At 36.8% G+C, this 17,071-nt stretch overlaps 1 protein-coding gene across 1 annotated transcript in view; it reads left to right on the top strand.

Moving 5' to 3' along the window:
- The first annotated feature begins 12,588 nt into the window (after window positions 1-12,588).
- The window catches only part of LOC145662778 (uncharacterized), a 30,851-nt gene continuing 26,368 nt past the window's right edge, over window positions 12,589-17,071 (top strand). The window contains exon 1 of the mRNA XM_081728652.1: window positions 12,589-12,742. Within this exon, the coding sequence (XP_081584778.1) occupies window positions 12,722-12,742 (21 nt within the window). The 5' untranslated portion in view covers window positions 12,589-12,721. The remainder of the gene's footprint in view (window positions 12,743-17,071) is intronic.

The following is a 17,071-nucleotide window of genomic DNA, read 5'->3' as shown; positions in this document are numbered from 1 at the left end:
TCTGGAGAAACACTGTGAAATAAAAGCTTGAAATTTCGGAAACAATTATTGGTCGCAACAAAATTAAATAAGATGGTACTTCTATGGGTTAAATCAGTACCTCAGTACAATTTCGATCGAAAGATTAGTTCAGTCCTAGGTTTTCTTCAGGCAATTCCAAGGGTTCATCGAGCTGTGCAAAAGAATGAAAATTCGCTGTCAATATCTAAGATAGTAACTAAGATATAAGGAATTATATATTTTATGACGTAAAAATAGATATCTTTATGGATTTGTACTTTTGGGTCTTTCCTATAAGAAAAAAATTCAGAAAACTACTGTATATACCTTAATAGACAATTCAGTGGGCGGGGACACAGTAGCTTAGTGGTAGGGTATTTAACTAATCTTTTTTTTTTTGCAGAAACTATTGGAGTATTCACTTAACCCATAGAAATACGATCATACTTAACTCCCTATTTAATTTTAAAATTAAATAAAAGGAAATATTTCAGTGTAGCGACCCACGATTATGCATTTTAGTCTCAGGGAGATTATGATTAAAGCAAGTGAATGTTGTTGACAGAATTGATGGAATGCAAAGGTGGGAGGAAAGAGAGTACCCCGAGAAAACCCACGAATACGATGTCCACTACAAACTGACTTGGCCGTGGATCGAACCAAGAACCCAATACACCAGAGGTAAGCACTCTACCACTAAGCCACTGTGCCCCGCCCATTTAATTGTCTATTAAGGTATATACGGTTGTTTTCTGAAATTTCTTCTTCTTACAGCAAATACTCAAAAGTACAAATCCATGTGGGTCTCTATTTTTACGACGTCATAAAATACATAATTCCTTATATCTCGCTTGCTATATTAGATATTGACAAAAAATGTTCACTTTATTTCAGAGCCCGATGAACGCTTGGAATTGTCCAAAGAAAATTTAGAGCTGAATTAATCTTTCGATCGAAATTGTACTGACGAGTCTGAGGTACTCACTTAACCCATATAAGTACCATCTTATTTAACTTTTGTTAGGATTAATAATTGTTTTCTGAAATTTCAAGATGGTGTATGGTGTCTCTCTAGCTGCTAGATGTACTAGCTGGAAGTTTTAGGTAAATACATATTTCTAATACGGTACTCTTTACAAATGTCAAAATATATTTTCCAAAACTTTTAAAATTTAATCTTGGTAGACCCCATGATGTTCTTAAACTCCATGGAAATACCTAATTATTTTAAGATGAAATTGATACTGATGCTTATTAACTTTCCATGACCGGTTTCGGAAATTTTACCACCTAACACGAAAACCCCATAACTGTATGGATCCTCTCTTTATTTGACAATATCTTGATAGTCATATTTTAATTAATTTTCTAAATTGTACTGTCTAATATGCAAGCTCCACGTACCTATGGTGTCGCTTTTTATTTCATCATATTTCGGTAACTGTTAGGCGTACCGACTTGCAGTTTCGGTAAACACACACCTCTAACGTTATTTAAAACGTTATTAAGACATATTTTAGAATATTTAGAAATGAGTTCTGTGAATATCATGACACCCGAAAACCCCCATCAGGGCGTGTGTGTAGTGTATTTAATTGAAACTACTTTTGAGGTTGTTGTAAGCCCTCGTAATTACGTTTCCAAAACTGCACCACCTAGTACGCAAACCCCACACTTCTATGGTGTCGCTCTTTATTTTCCCATATCTCAATATCCCTAAGGCTTACCGAGTTGAGGTTTTCGGTAAACAAATGTCAGTTCCCTACATTTTAGAGACATACATTTCCACATATCTAAAAAATACAGACATTAGATACCCCATGGTACCTCGAACACCATTGGGGTACCCACTTACTTTTGAATAGTAATACATTTTGAGTTGTTGTTCAGCATCAATAAACACTTCATAATTTTTCTACGTGCAACCCAAAAGTCCATACCTGACGGAACAGATTTTGTCCATTTAATCTCAAAAATGTTAAGATACTTTGTATTGTTAAGTACAACCAAGTTAAGCACACTGAATTTAATATTTTAAATATTTTCTGATTTTTGTTTCAGGTATTTCGTGCATCAAAACAAAACCAGGATTCTGCTTGGAAGACGGTGAAAAGAAGCAGTGTAGGTTGTGGCTAAAAGTACGTTCTTTCTGAAGACAGACCCAATTGTATTTACATTCTTTTGTACGAATATATAACCCTAATAAAAATACTGTACTACAAATTATTATTTCTTTCTTCCATAAATTAGAATAAAATATTATCTCTGTTTAAAGAAAATGTTAGTGTTAAGTCATTTCAACTCTTTTTCTCTGTAATAAGAATATTATCCCTCGCAATATTTTTTATCTTTGTGCTATTACGATTGGATGAAGTAAAATTCTATACGAAGCACTATTATTTCAGACATGCATTAAGAACTAATGTATTGTTCTGTATGTAAGGCAATGTGTATACTGAACATGTCTAGCGAAGTTGTTTTAATATAGAATCTATAACTCAGCTTTTCAGTAGTCAACTTTATTGGGAATCCGAAGAAAGAAGTATATATATATATATATATTAAAAAAACGTTGGACTTACCAACGTATGTGTTCGAATTCTGGACTAATCCAAATTATCCAGAGAAATCATTATATATTTCTTTGTTGATATTTCAGATGTGTCCTTTATCCAAGTCATATGAAACGGAGACTTCATACATCGCTATACTTTGTATGAACTATGTTCCGTATTTACTTAATCACTTTGTAACTTTCTCTAGGGTTGACAAGGCCGCAGGTGTCAATCGAACAGTTTAGTGTTTCACTCATGTCACCTTGTGACTAAGGTACATCCTGTCGGTATATATATGGTACTGGGTTCAATTAGCGATAAAATACATTTTTAGCATTAAACAAATGTAAAAATCTACACGAAATGAGATACCATGATCTCTGACTTACGGATAACACCAAGCAACTAATGGTACTGAGTGTGATTGAGTTTACTATCTGGCTAAAATCAGTGTTCCTTTAGCTATACTTCTTTTCGTGCTCTGAATTGCAAAGATTGAAATAACCGTTTTAAATTATTGCATATATATCTTCTGAGTAATTCTGAGAATCATTGCTCTTTCTTTAAGCAATGTATGAGACTGTTAAACTGCTCGTTGCTTAAAATGTTGCACTAAGAAGGATGCATCCCGGAAAGTCCAAATTTGCAGAATGTCTAGAGCAGGGAAGGATAAATATGTTTAGTCGATGGCTGCACAACGCCTCCGCTGTCACCACGTTGTCACAGCGAATACAGCGGACGGTTAAGAATATTCTGCACTTACTATTAGGTATCTGCCTGGGAACTTTGGTGCAGCTACCCAGTCTCCTTCTTGGTGTCGCATTTTTAATGGCGAGTACTGAGTAGGAATCTCTTGTGAGCGAACACGTTTTCGGCTGTCAGCATAATTTTAATTATTGCGATATTAAAAAAAACAAAAAAAAAACATACCTGTTAATTAAAATGTACAGAGAAGTTATTTCTGGAAAATTCTATTCAGGCCTCTTGTGGTAACAACTGCACTTTAGAAGAAGATACTATTAAGGAAAAGAATGAGGTAAAATAATCTTTATATCGTACAAGCAATGGATGATAACAGCTTAATAAATGATTGTACGTAAATCTTGTTTGAGTTTGAATATAGGATTGTATATGGCTGTGCATTTTGCATTATTATTGAAGTGCTGCAACTAACTAACTGCAAACCATATGATAAATTCTTACAGTAATATATCACATATTGATTTACTCTGTATGAAAACGAAAATAGTTTAACATATGGTTAACCTTCTTTGTGCCCATAATTTTAAAATTAACGCTTGTGTCACTTTTCAACACTTGGCTTTGCAGTAGCTTTCCAACGAATTAGCAGGAAGCTCAAACTTACAGGACACCCTGCAGGTAAATACATTTCTTTTGACAGTTTCACTGCTCCAAACTAAGATTTGAAAAGTGTAGTATTGTTAATTTTATTATTATTGGCACAAAGGAGATCAACCATATTTTAAACTATTTTTGTTTCCATACAGAGAAAAACAATATGCGACAACATTACAGTAAGAATGTATCATGCATTTTGCAGTATGTTGTAGCACTTCAATAATGGTGCACTATACGTACAATCTAGATCCTGAATATGTCCAATCCATATATTACAACAAGGCAATACGTATGCGATACAGGTAAAATCCGTATATTTCATATGGACAATCTATAAGCTACATACATCCAATCCATACATTACATATGGCCAACCTGTACGGGACATACGTATAATCTATATGCTGCATGCAGACAGTCTATAAGCTACATATGTGCACTCTGTATGGTGCATACGGATATTCTGTATGCTGTATCGGGACAAGCTGTGTGCGACATAAGGAAAATCTGTATAATACATACGTACATTACGTATACTGTATCTAGTCGTACGTACGGGGCACAAGTACAATATAGATGCTGTCTTGGGGTTGAACGCAAGAAACATACGTATAATCTATATACTGCATACGTCCAATCCGTATATTACAAAAAGGCAATACGTATGCGACATACGTAAAATCCGTATACTTCAGACAAACAACCTATAAGCTACATACACCCAATCCATACATTACATATGGCCAACCTGTACGCGACGTACGTATCATCTATATGCTGCATGCAGACTGTCTGTAAGCTACATATGTGCACTCTGTATGGTGCATACGGATATTCTGTATGCTGTATCTGGACAAGCTGTGTGCGACATAAGGAAAATCTGTATAATACATACGTACAATACTTACACTGTATCTAGTCGTACGTACGGTGCATAAGTACAATATAGATGCTGTCTCGGGGTTGAACGCAAGAAACATACGTACATAGCGTATAATACATATTACTTGAAATTATGCTCTGTCCTGAGAGTCAGCGTGTGTCATCATTATTAACTAATATGCTGTATATGGTCCTGACGTCACAAAGCTAGATATCACCTCCGTATATACTTGTTACTGCAGATGACGTCACACGAATGACGTCATTGCACTTATGCAGACAGTGCGTATAATACATGCTTTCTCAGCTATACGTTTGCTGCAGGATGTTATTTACGGTTGTACGTTAAGTCCAGAAACTACAGGAATTACGAATGTAACCTACGTTTTTAAGTATGCCACCTACATTTTTTTTTCTCCGTGTATGATCAAGGGAGGGGCTAAACCATATTTTGCCGTTTTATCCAGTGTAAAGCAGGATCGAAGCCCATTTTATCCAGTGTATACCTGAGCGTCAAGGGGGGGCTTTAGCCCCTATAGCTCCCCCTTTGGATCCGCCACTGTATATATATATATCCCACTCCCCTCCCTTTTGTTGTGCCTACAAAGTGAAATTATAAAAGACATCCTAGGCTCGAACCTCATCTTTGTTGAAAATTTGATTGAGATCGGTAGGATGGCTCAAGAGGTATAAAGTAACAAACATAGTTATTTAATTTTTATATATATAGATTTCCAAAGCATGCATTAGAATTTTTCTTGTCATTATTTTAATGTAATTATGTGTTATTACTAAATATATACATATAGTAATATATAGAACATTCTACATTGCAGAAATCGTCGTGAAGAGGTTTTATCCTGACGACATTTCCTCCCAGGCGACACTACGTCTCGCTTAATTTAGACCAGGCGAGATTCTGTGTCGCGAGATCATTACAACGAGGTTTTGGTCAGGCGAGATTTTGAGTTTGGCGATATTTTGGGTGGCGAGGTTTTGGCCCCGCGAGATTTTGGCCCGCGACGTTTTGGGCGGCGAGGTTTTGGCCAGGGGAGGTTTCAGCCCGGCGAGATTTTGGGCCGCGAGGTTTTGGGAGGCGAGGTTTTTGGCCAGGCGAGGTTTTGGTCCGAGAGGTTGTCGCCGCGAGGTTTTGTACCCAAACCGTATATTATATATTAGGCGATGTAGATGAAGTAGTAGTACATATCCGTATTACAAATCACTGCCGTGAACACATTCTGAAACCTGAATACATGCATATTTATAATTGGTATGTTTCAAATTAGGCATCAACAATGATCCACGTTAAAATTTTGGACACTTGTTTTATAAATAATTATATAAATAATAACTTCCCCAAAACTATGAAGAAAGAAAATTATGTATGACGCAACAATACTCTTATTTGAGCAAAATGATGATAATCTCAATAGCATTACAAGAATCGTTACAGAAATCTGACGCATGTCATAACAGATGTAACCTTAAGATTACGGAGAAAAATATTCCAGCAATTAAATTATTTTCTTTGCTTACGAAACATGAGTAGATGCCTAGGCTAATACTACAAATAGATTAAATGCGCATTTACTGAAAAGATGGGTTCTACTGACATTGGATAGTCTATATACTCTTCGTGTGCTAGGGCCTAGGGGAAAGGGGGAGATAAGATTTCATATCAGGTTACGTCACGCACAGTTGCACACCTTCATTTTCATTAAAAATGGAAAAGTCTGAGAAATCAATTTCATCTCACTTTCCTTTGAGGCAGTCGGACACAAATCATCACACTTATCTGCAAAAAGCACTTTTCAAATCGGATTATTGGAGGAGCCTCCAGTTCCAATGTTGGGGGGACATGTCTCCCCATTTCCCCGGAATTTGTGCCCGTACCTACAGCTGAGACAATTTTCCAGAATGAGGAGATGGGCATATCCTCCTCTGGCATTTATTGCAATTTGTGCCCAAGTAGAGGAAGTGGAATTAATACATATTGATAAGACTACTAAACGTACTACAGCATGAAGTTCAGTTTGAACTACTACAGAATACGATTCTTTCTTAAAATAAATAAATAAATAAATAAATAAATGTACCGGTAAAAGCCAAGAGAAATCAATTCCATCTCACATTCTTTTATGGCAGACGGACACAAATCATAACACTTATCCCAGAAAGCACTTTTCATGTCAGATTATTGGAAGGACTGTCCCCCCAGGTCCAAGATTGGGGGGACATGTCCCTCTCATCCTCCCGGGATTTGCATCAGTGCCCCCCCTCCACAATATTTTCTTCAAGTCGGCGCCTATGGACCCTATAATTAACTAAGGACTTCATAGGATAAAGCTATTCTGAGCCGTAGATTCCTCACAGGACCGGCTAGCTTTATTACTTTTGAAAATTACATGCCTTGTTTGCCTGTAGTGTTAAGTTATGCAACTCAGCTTTTCATTAGTGTAAATTGTGTTGCCAAACTACAATATTATCCGTTAATACACATTATCATAATATAAAGGTAACCAAGATCGCTCTGTCGCTTTCTAGGTTCACCACTACCACTATAAAATAGTGTGAAATGCCTTGGTGTTATTTTCGACAAACATCTCTCTTCGAACTCCCACCTCTTCAATTTACAAGCTAATATTCGTCATCGGATCAACTTGTTACGGAGTTTAAAAGGTACTAGCTGGAGTCATAATACCAAACTTATTCTTTGTATATAGAAAGGTAACCAAGAAAGTTCTGCTGCTTTCTGTGGAGCTCTGAGTTGAATTGACCCTCACACCGTGAGTTGAATGCGAATGAAGATAAGGTGAAGGTCAGTTGTTGGTGTGGGTGTATCCAACATACTACCTGGTTGTGACAGTTCAGTTACCCCGTAAACTTGCGTGAGGACAGAGTGAACATGGGACTTCCACAGAGCGTCATAAGGGCGTGTATGCTGTACAAGTTCAAACTGGGGTAAAACGCCCCTACAGCGGGGCGAAAGATATGCCAGACCTTTGGTGAGGGTGTCATGACTAGGCGGACAGTGCAGCAGGGTTTAAAAAGTTTAAGGACGGTGACGAAACACTCAAAGACGCATCATGTGCCGGAAATGAAGAAACACGTGTTCAAAATGAAGATCTTCAAGCAGCAATTGAGGCAAATAGTGGCCAGACATGTGAGGAAGTGGAACTACAATTCAGTGTGAGTGGAGAAACCATTCGGCACCACCTCCATCAACTTGGGGAGCATTACAAGTTGGGTCGATGCGTCCCACTAGATTAACTCCGGGCCGGAAGTCAACGCGAGCAGACACCTGTGTTTCTTTGCTGTCTCGTCTGTGGAAGGAGCCATTTCTGGACAGGATGTTGAATATCATGAGAAGTGGGTCCACTACAAAAACTCCACGACGCGGTCGTCATTGGTTAGAATCCCATGAACCTGTTCCAAAACAGCCGAAACCAGCACTGCACTAAAAGAAAGTCTTCCTGTGTCTTTAGTAAACTGGTCGAGGCATCGTGCATCGGAAACCGCTGCCAGCTTGTCAGAGCATCAATGCAACTGTGTATTGTCAGCAGTTGAGCCGTGTTCAAGAAAAACTCAAAGCTCTGGAGCCAGCACGTTTGAACTGCAAAGGAGTCCTCCAGTTACAGGACAACGCTAAGCCCCACATGGCTAGGATGACCCGGGACACCATTCTACGACTTGGATGGGAAACACTATTGCATCCGACATACTCCCAGGACATCGCACCTTCAGATTATCACCTGTTCCTTTCCTTTAACTATCACCTTCGAGGACACCAGTTCAAATCCTTAGTAGAGGTGCAAAATGCGGTTGATACCTTCTTCGCTTCATAGCCCACTAAGTTCTAACGCGATCTAGTCTATGGCTTTTCAGAACGTTGGTAGTAGGTCGTCGATGCTTATGGGATTATGATTGACCTTCCAGGTACGTCTTAGATGACATATCAATGTTCAAAGGCGGTGGGTGAAAAAACGAGAAAACTTTCTTGGTTACCTTTGTACTACGTTGTATCACTTATTTCAGTGCCGTGGATTGTGCTGCATAACTTCAATCTTGCAGGCAAGGAGGAACTTACTACTTTCAACAAAGAAATAGGCATAAATGTACTAAAGTTATGTTTCTAAGGGATTCGGTTTATCAAAATTTATTTCTATATTGACTCTGTCTGTCAATATGTCCGTTCGTCAATTCGGGGGACAAAAATCTCAAGAGCTATTTGATGAATCATCATCAATTTTGACCAGAAAGTAGAAGATCGAAAGTTGCGAATCGAGTTCGCTCATGGAAGTGATATTCAAATCCGAAGTGGTAGAAATAAACTATTTCCGTTTTAGTGTCGATCACTATCGAGGAAAAAACGGCAATTCATAGCGAAGAATTGTTTCCTGCAATCGATTAATCGTCCCAAGAATATATTTTACCTCAATTGTAACTCTCTACCAAAATCGAAAGTAATACAAATTCATTACAACTTCCGATTTCAGTAATAATCATTTTAATCAACATGGAGTCAAAACGATAGGAGATAGCGCAAAGCGGGTTTTTCGAATTGGTTTAGTTTTCCAAGGATAGGTAACATCTTTTCTCTAAATCCTCTATTCACACTGGAAGTGGAAGAAATCATCTACTTCCGGTTTTGGCATTATTCACTATAGAGCATACACGGTAACAGATAACAAAAAAACTTTTTTCTGCAATCAATTAAGTGTCTTTAAGAATATGTTTTCTCTCCACTGCAATCTCTCCAATAAAACCGAAGATGGCAGAAACCTACAACCTGAGAAAATGTGTCAGCATACAAACTAATCCTTCACATGATGTAAACGTGGCATTATTACTTGTTTCCTTTCAGAATTAAACGGCGTGACAAACATCTTGGCATTTGAAGGCGGCGCTCCAAGTTCCCTTTAAATGCTGCTAGCAAATGAGAGGCCAGCGGTATTGCCACGTTTATTTTGTACACTTCCCCGTCTATCCTCTCCCACCTGATCGCGCTGTAGTTCGTCTGCTTAGCCATAGCTACACCTCTTAGCACTCGGCAACGTCACATCAGAGCTTACCATAATTTCAAACATCCTTTACTACTGAGGTCAAATATTTGGTTTGGATTAAAATCTGCTCTGCAAAATTAACGTAAATTAACTGCCATTTTCGAGCCTTCTGTAAGCATCGCATAGTAGTAAAAGCTAAATTCGACATATACTTGTATAATTTTTGGACTGTGCTGACCTATAAAATATGATTTTTCTTTTTGAAACTGCCGAATAACTTGAGTTTGAATTTATGCTTAAATTATAATGAGAGCTGATAAGAACAAAGTATAATGAATAATTGCTATGTTTTCAGTATAGTTTACACTGGCACTATTTATCTTCAGAGTAGCTAAAATTCTCGTGTTACGCATAGAAAAGTATGTATATGGAAAACAATAGATAATCCCTATTCTGAACACGTTATTTTTCATCCCTTTCTAGCCCTTCCTCACCGATGAGCATGGGCGCCCGAATGGGAGGGCAGAGTGGGGCCCGGACCCCACCCCCTGGCTTATGAAAATGTATACGTAATATAGCAAACCATGTACATTAAACACCAGGCGTAATATAGCAGCCATGGAGATGAGTCCCCCCTAGAAAATTTTCTTCGGGCATACCTGCCGATGGATGATAAACTTGGGATTTAAGCTGCATTTGAAATGAGGCTAATCATTTCAGTATCTCCAAAAAGTATGGATTGCACACTAATATCAATCATTTGCGATTATTTTTACGTCATTCACTTCCCATCCCTTGCCGATGGATGATGAATTTGGACAAACAGCTTCGGGAGAATCACTCTCCATCTCAGAGACTCCGATAACTATGGATTGGAGACTAAAATTAATTTCTGATTAATTTTATTTTATATATGTCACCTCTTTACTTCTTCTGCCACCTTGCTGTAAATGTAATAGGCCTAACAACCTAAGTTAGCCTAAGGTGTACTCGTATGCTTAAAATATAATCAAAACCAGTGCAACAGCCTAGGAAGAGTTAGCGAACAAACATCATTATACATATTCATTCTTATATTCATCTAGATTTAAAAGTTTTTGTCATTGAATATCTGCAGTTTTAGGAGACAGTTTTGCTCCTACATCACGATAATATAAATCATTTGTTAACAAGTGAAGAATGTCATGTCCCTCATGTTGAATCCCCATTAAATACATAGAATAACATATTCAATATAAAAAGCGTCTACATTCTTGTATATAAATAAAGTAATATATTACTTGGTTCTCTATATCAGAGGTAATAGTATACATGAGAACGTCGTGATCTGCGTTTCTTCTGTGTTCTATTACCACTTCTACATGAAATACCATAAATTTTCTACGTAGTGCAATAGTAAGAAGTATCCATGTGCACAAGACATGCGATATGCGTTAAATTTCCTCCCCCCCCTTACACACACATAGTTAGAGATAAAGTACAAGGGCACTACACATGCAGATATGAAGTACAGGTACGTTCTGTTTTATTTTTGTATCAGTCGATAAGTACATCAAAGTCGCTTTGTTACCCCCTTGGTAAGTTCGTAGATACTCAATGAATAATCCCTGAAAGTATGAGCGTCCAGCTCCTTCGGGAACTGACGCGGCTTTACGTATACTATATCCATATCAGAAAATAAAGTATTTTCAGAAGAAACTATTGGCATTTAATTCCAACATTTTTAGAATTATGTATATTATTAAGTCTTTCTTTTTCTTTTTTTCAAAGAAATTACATAATGCATATTACTACATTATTTTAGTCAATCTAACCAATACAACTAATACAAAAAACTTACACAAATATAGACCACTACTCTCAAACAAATTTGATTTTTTAAACTTTTTTTAAGAAACATACGCACACATAAGACATTCAAATAAAATCTGTGCCAAAAGCAATAAGGACCCTTGGTTCAACTCTAGGCTACCAGTGGCAGAACGGTTAATTGTAGCAAAAGATTCTTAATTCGTCTCTAGGTCATCAGTGACAGAGCGTCCATATCTACCATAAAAGACTCTTGGTTCGATTCTAGGCCATAGTAACAAAACGTTCATCTCTAGTACAGAGGATCCTTCGTTCGATTCTAGTCCATACGATTTTGCCTGCAATTTATGTACAGTAGCTACGCAAAATTACATGTAGAAGTGCATACTTTCCCTATAAATTTGGAAGAAATGGACGAAATTAATGTTTTCCTTTTTGAAAAATTCTTTCTCTCTACATCAAACAAAACAATAAAGCAACTCAAATTTTGCATTTCTGCAAAGTTATTTTCTGAAATAGTATGGAAAGCATATTATTTGCAGCCATCTGTTTTAACATAACCGACAACTACGTATGTAAACATGAACAGTTAGTAAATACATAAGTAATATCGACATTGAAGCAGGAATTACGTCGTTGCATTCGTTACACCTTATTTAAATTAGTGCATCCTGGATAGTTGTTCAACCTGTTTGACACTTGTGCGTAGCTCTTTAATAGGCAACTGGACAATTGGGTCATCTCATTAATCTTCCAAGCAAGGAACCATTGAAAATTGATTCAACTCCTATCTATCAGTAAGTATTAATGTCAAAAGATGTGATGATCCAACCAGAACCCTTCGTTTCTATCATCTGTTTTTAGAAGAAATGCAAAAGAACGAAAAAGAAGCCGGAAGAATGAGATGTGGATGGTATAGTAAAAGACCTTGAGGAACGCTGAGCGGCGCAATGTCACCTTCCATAGGGAAACAGCGTAGTAGGAAAAAAAATCCTCCTCCAATAAGCGAGAGAAGGTTTCCCTTGAAAGTGCAAAGCCAAAAGCGCAGGCACTTCGACTCGGGAAGTGATCGACGTCGCCTGCTACAAAACGTTCCAGTCACCGGAGGAAGCCATGGAGTGTGTTAAGTTTCACGTAAGTTAACAATTGTTGTCAAATAGTGAGTGATATACGTTTTCACAGTTAGACAGATTTAATACAATGTTCATATTGTTTTCTACGTTACTCTTCCGCACTTTTTATCTCATAATTCCTAGTATTTCTCCTTATAAAGAATCATGCTTGAAAGTTTCCAGGGCATCCCTTTACTATTGTGTAATAATCCGGGATGGTACCTTACGTTTATGCTCCAATTACTACTTAGTGACCGAGAATAATTCTATGAGCCCCGGACACGTGTTGTTTAGTAGAAGTTTAGAAAATTCATTTTGCGATACAAATGATTCTTGATTCAACCCCGCATCATCTGAGTTTGTGATAGACAACATCGTGACCATCGGCTTTCTCGAGGTTACCCACTCTGTTTCAGTCTACTTATTCTTTCATAATTTTTTATTTGCTATCAGTCTAGTTTAGACTTCAGCAGTGGTGGCTTTTCAGGAAAGTCACATCGGTAAAAAAGAAAAAAAAAGAAAGAATTCTATCGCTGTAAACTAAGGGAAGAAAGCTGAAATAATATATTGATTCTTGTATATAGCTTTTACCCTTACTTTTTAGAGCCATTTATTTTATACAAATGTGACCTCCCTTAAAGATCTCAACTGCTCCAACACGTAACCGTTTCATTTCATTCTCCTCCATTTGTTTTTCCATAAGAATGTTTAACAATGAATAGATGTACCAGCCTTCACATAAACTTAAATTCTATAGCGAAGTCAATCTGTAATTATGAATTAAATCAGCAAAATTGTAAATTAAATCCTGCGTAGAATCTTCTTCTTCTATTTCCGACTGCCTGTTAACAGTGGTTGTTACTTTCGATTTCATAATAGGAGAAACTGGGTCACTGTTTCACTAGGTTTGGACTGTCACATATGCAAGACGAAGCACCCTGTGGTACCATGCCTTTTCGAACTCTTCCTTTGTTTATCGCTGATTTTTGGTTGTGAAAATGATCAACAAGATATTTTCTTTTTGCATTAAATAAATAAATAAATAAATAAATAAATTTCATAATAAATCGCCGGTGCTTAAGACATCAGTATTATTATTATTATTATTATTATTATTATTATTATTATTATTATTATTATTATTATTATTATTATACCAAATTGCAACTGAGTTAATGTTATTTCTGGTAACTAAACTTCTTTACCTGTTTTCAAATCAAAAATGAAGCAAATAGACTTTCTCGAATGTATATATAAACTCTTTTATTATGACATTTGAGGTAGAGGAAATCAAATCTAGATTAAATTTACTCGATTTGAATTCTGAGCGTTCTAATTAACAAAATGATCTAGCCCACAACTCTTGAAAATCAAATTGGCAAGTTAGTTCGAAGCTTAATTTCAATTTCTGTATCGAGGATATATAAGACATACCTAGACTTACAGCTTAACATAGGATCCGAACCATATGATCTTCCATCAGGAATCGAACCCACATCTCTCTCCGAAGGCACGTTCACTAACCTTATAGCCAAGCGAGAGCTCTTTTTAAAATCAGAGAACATTCTGTTTAAGTTTGTATTAGGGCACGAGAGATCAGTGTCAAAGAACTTACCTATGATGAAAAGTCGTAAGTTCGATTGCAGAGCAGGTGAGGGTGTGATGGACAACTTTCGTCCAAATCTCCCATTTTCTTAACTATAATACTCAATCAACACTTTCATGGTCAGCCTTTGACTTACTTTTGGCATTCGTCTTCTTTATAATTCAGTCGTATGCGCCCGATGTTTAATCACTTTTAATTAAATGAAAGTCTCTCGATGGTTGAAATTGTACGTGGGTGTGGAAACAACTTTACAAACAAATTTGGTATACTGTTTCTGGAAAGGATCTTAGTTTTACTGTTCCACTATTGTGTAAACAATAAAAATAATCTTTTCAATTCTTAGTAATGACCATTTTCAATATTAAAGGGAAAAGAAAGAAAGAAACTTGCTCTAGAAAATATCCGCATTGCATAAGTGGGTGGAGCAGTGTATTATGATATATTTGTGATAACGCAATTAAATATAAGATCAAGGCCACTTTTTTTTTTTTTTTTTTTTTTTTTTTGCCGTTTTCTTCCTGGTGAAGGATTTTCTTGTAGCCGTAGTTCTCAATAGCTTTATCTTTCTTGCGTATGGTCCAGACTTTGGTTCCCGGCATGACCATGTGTTTTATTAACCAATACTGATAGAAACATGAGACATTAAACTTTATATATATATATATATATATATATATATATAATACACAGTGGCGGATCCAAGGGGGACTATAGGGGCTATTGGTACTGTTCCTGGTTCGATCCCCGGCCAAGTAAGTTTGTGGTGGACAACACGTTCTCTCGGGGTACTCTCCTCTCCTCTCACATTCTCATTCCACGAATCCTTCCATCATCATTCACTTGCCTTAATCATCGTCTCCCTTCGCCTAAAGTGAATCTTGGGATATTAAACTGACATATTTCCTTTATTTATTACCAGTGGCTCTTTGCCTCGTGGTGTCCTTGGTTCGATCCCAGCTACTACTAAGTGGGTTTTGAGATGGACAATCCCTATGTACGCGGATTTCCTTAGGGTTTTCCCATTTCCTTTCCATTTTATTCATCCTTCATTATTATCCATCTCATTAGTCTCGTTAGTCTCGGTTGATAATCATGGGATGTTACCTTCTCTCTCTCTCTCTCTCTCTCTCTCTCTCTCTCTCTCTCTCTCTATATATATATATATATATATATATATATATATATATATATATATAGACTATATATATATATATATATATATATATATATATATATATGAGAGAGAGAGAGAGAGAGAGAGAGAGTTGACATTAGGCAATTGGTATACATTATTATAGGCCTACTTCCCATTGGTATTTATGGGCGTATGTGTGTTCACCATCAGAAACAGATAAAATACATAATCATGGCTCGACTACCAATAATTTCGAAGTAGATAGGCATTTGAGTACAGTTCAGTATAACTTTAAGAATACCATCTTAGAGCTAAAGGAAAATAATACTCAAAAATAGTTCTTTTCTGCTCGAAATTATTGACTGGAGAAATTAGGCGTGTGGCCACCAACTTTGTTGGTGACTGTGCATAGATTGTTGTCAACTAAAGTGGCTTACTGCCTCATTCATCAGCGTAGGAGAATACAGTGGTTCAAAGTGCTAGATCGCTCACTTTTTGTGTGAGAGGTCTCAGATTCGATCCCAGGCGGCCATGTGAGTTTACAGTAGACAACACTGTGTTCATGAATTTTTCTAGAGGTTCTACCGTTTATTCCAGACTGTCTAATTATCATCTGTCTCATTTAGCCTAAAGATTGTAACCATGGAAAGTAACACTATAATTTAATTTCATTTTGAAACACGTGGAATCATATAGAGTTTTCATTCGCAGTTTGAAAGAATAATATTATAAAAGTTTTGGGGTTTTTGAGATAATGAATTGATGGAGGTTGCTTTTTAAAAAAGAAGATATAATCAATACCAATAATAAAAAATAATTTCTTTTTGAACGTCCCACGGCTATGGTTTTTATGATAGTGGGGACAAAGTATTAACGAAAGTAAATGATTGTTACGTAATTGGTGGAATGATAATGTAAAAGGAAATGGGAAAACCTGAGAAAACCCGTAGAAACGATGTTGTACACCACAAATTTACATGGTGTTGGATTGAACTCGAAATCTCTGCATCAGAGGTGAGCGCTCCACCACTGAAACATCGCATAGTGCCACATTCATGAGATTTATCAAATACAGTTGAATTGAAGCAGGCTTCAAACGAGACATGCACCAGGGATATTTGAAGTTCTAGTCCAAATTTCTTTGTAGAAGATCTTCTGTTTTGATGTGAAAGTTGGAAAAAACGAAATAAAATCTTTCAGTTTTACGTCCCACGGTTAGGCTAAAGGAGAGGGTGATAGTAAGAAATGAATGAAATGGTAGAATGAAGAAAGTGGAGGAAAACGGGAGAACCACGAGAAAATCCACGCGGTGTTTGTCCACCACAAGTCTATTTGGTGCGAACTGGGATCGAACCCCACGCACTAGAGGTGAACACTCTATCACAGATCCACCACGGCCCCTATGAGAAAGATGGGGATTCAAACATGGAAACTAGCAACAACAAACAGAAACAAATCGCTTTTATTGGATCGTTAGTTCATTTTAGTTGCTTGTGCCATATGGTTCGTTAGTCCTTCAAACTGAAGATGACATAAGAAATAACATTAGCGAACATTATAGTGTCAAGGCAATCTTTGGTCATTTAGTTTATGTCTGTTTACATCTCTAT

This window comes from Thermobia domestica, chromosome 1 (genome assembly GCF_964235325.1).
Source record: "Thermobia domestica chromosome 1, izTheDome1.hap1.1, whole genome shotgun sequence".
In the NCBI taxonomy this organism is placed as follows: Eukaryota; Metazoa; Arthropoda; class Insecta; order Zygentoma; family Lepismatidae; genus Thermobia; species Thermobia domestica.
This window is presented reverse-complemented; position numbering and strand designations above follow the sequence as displayed.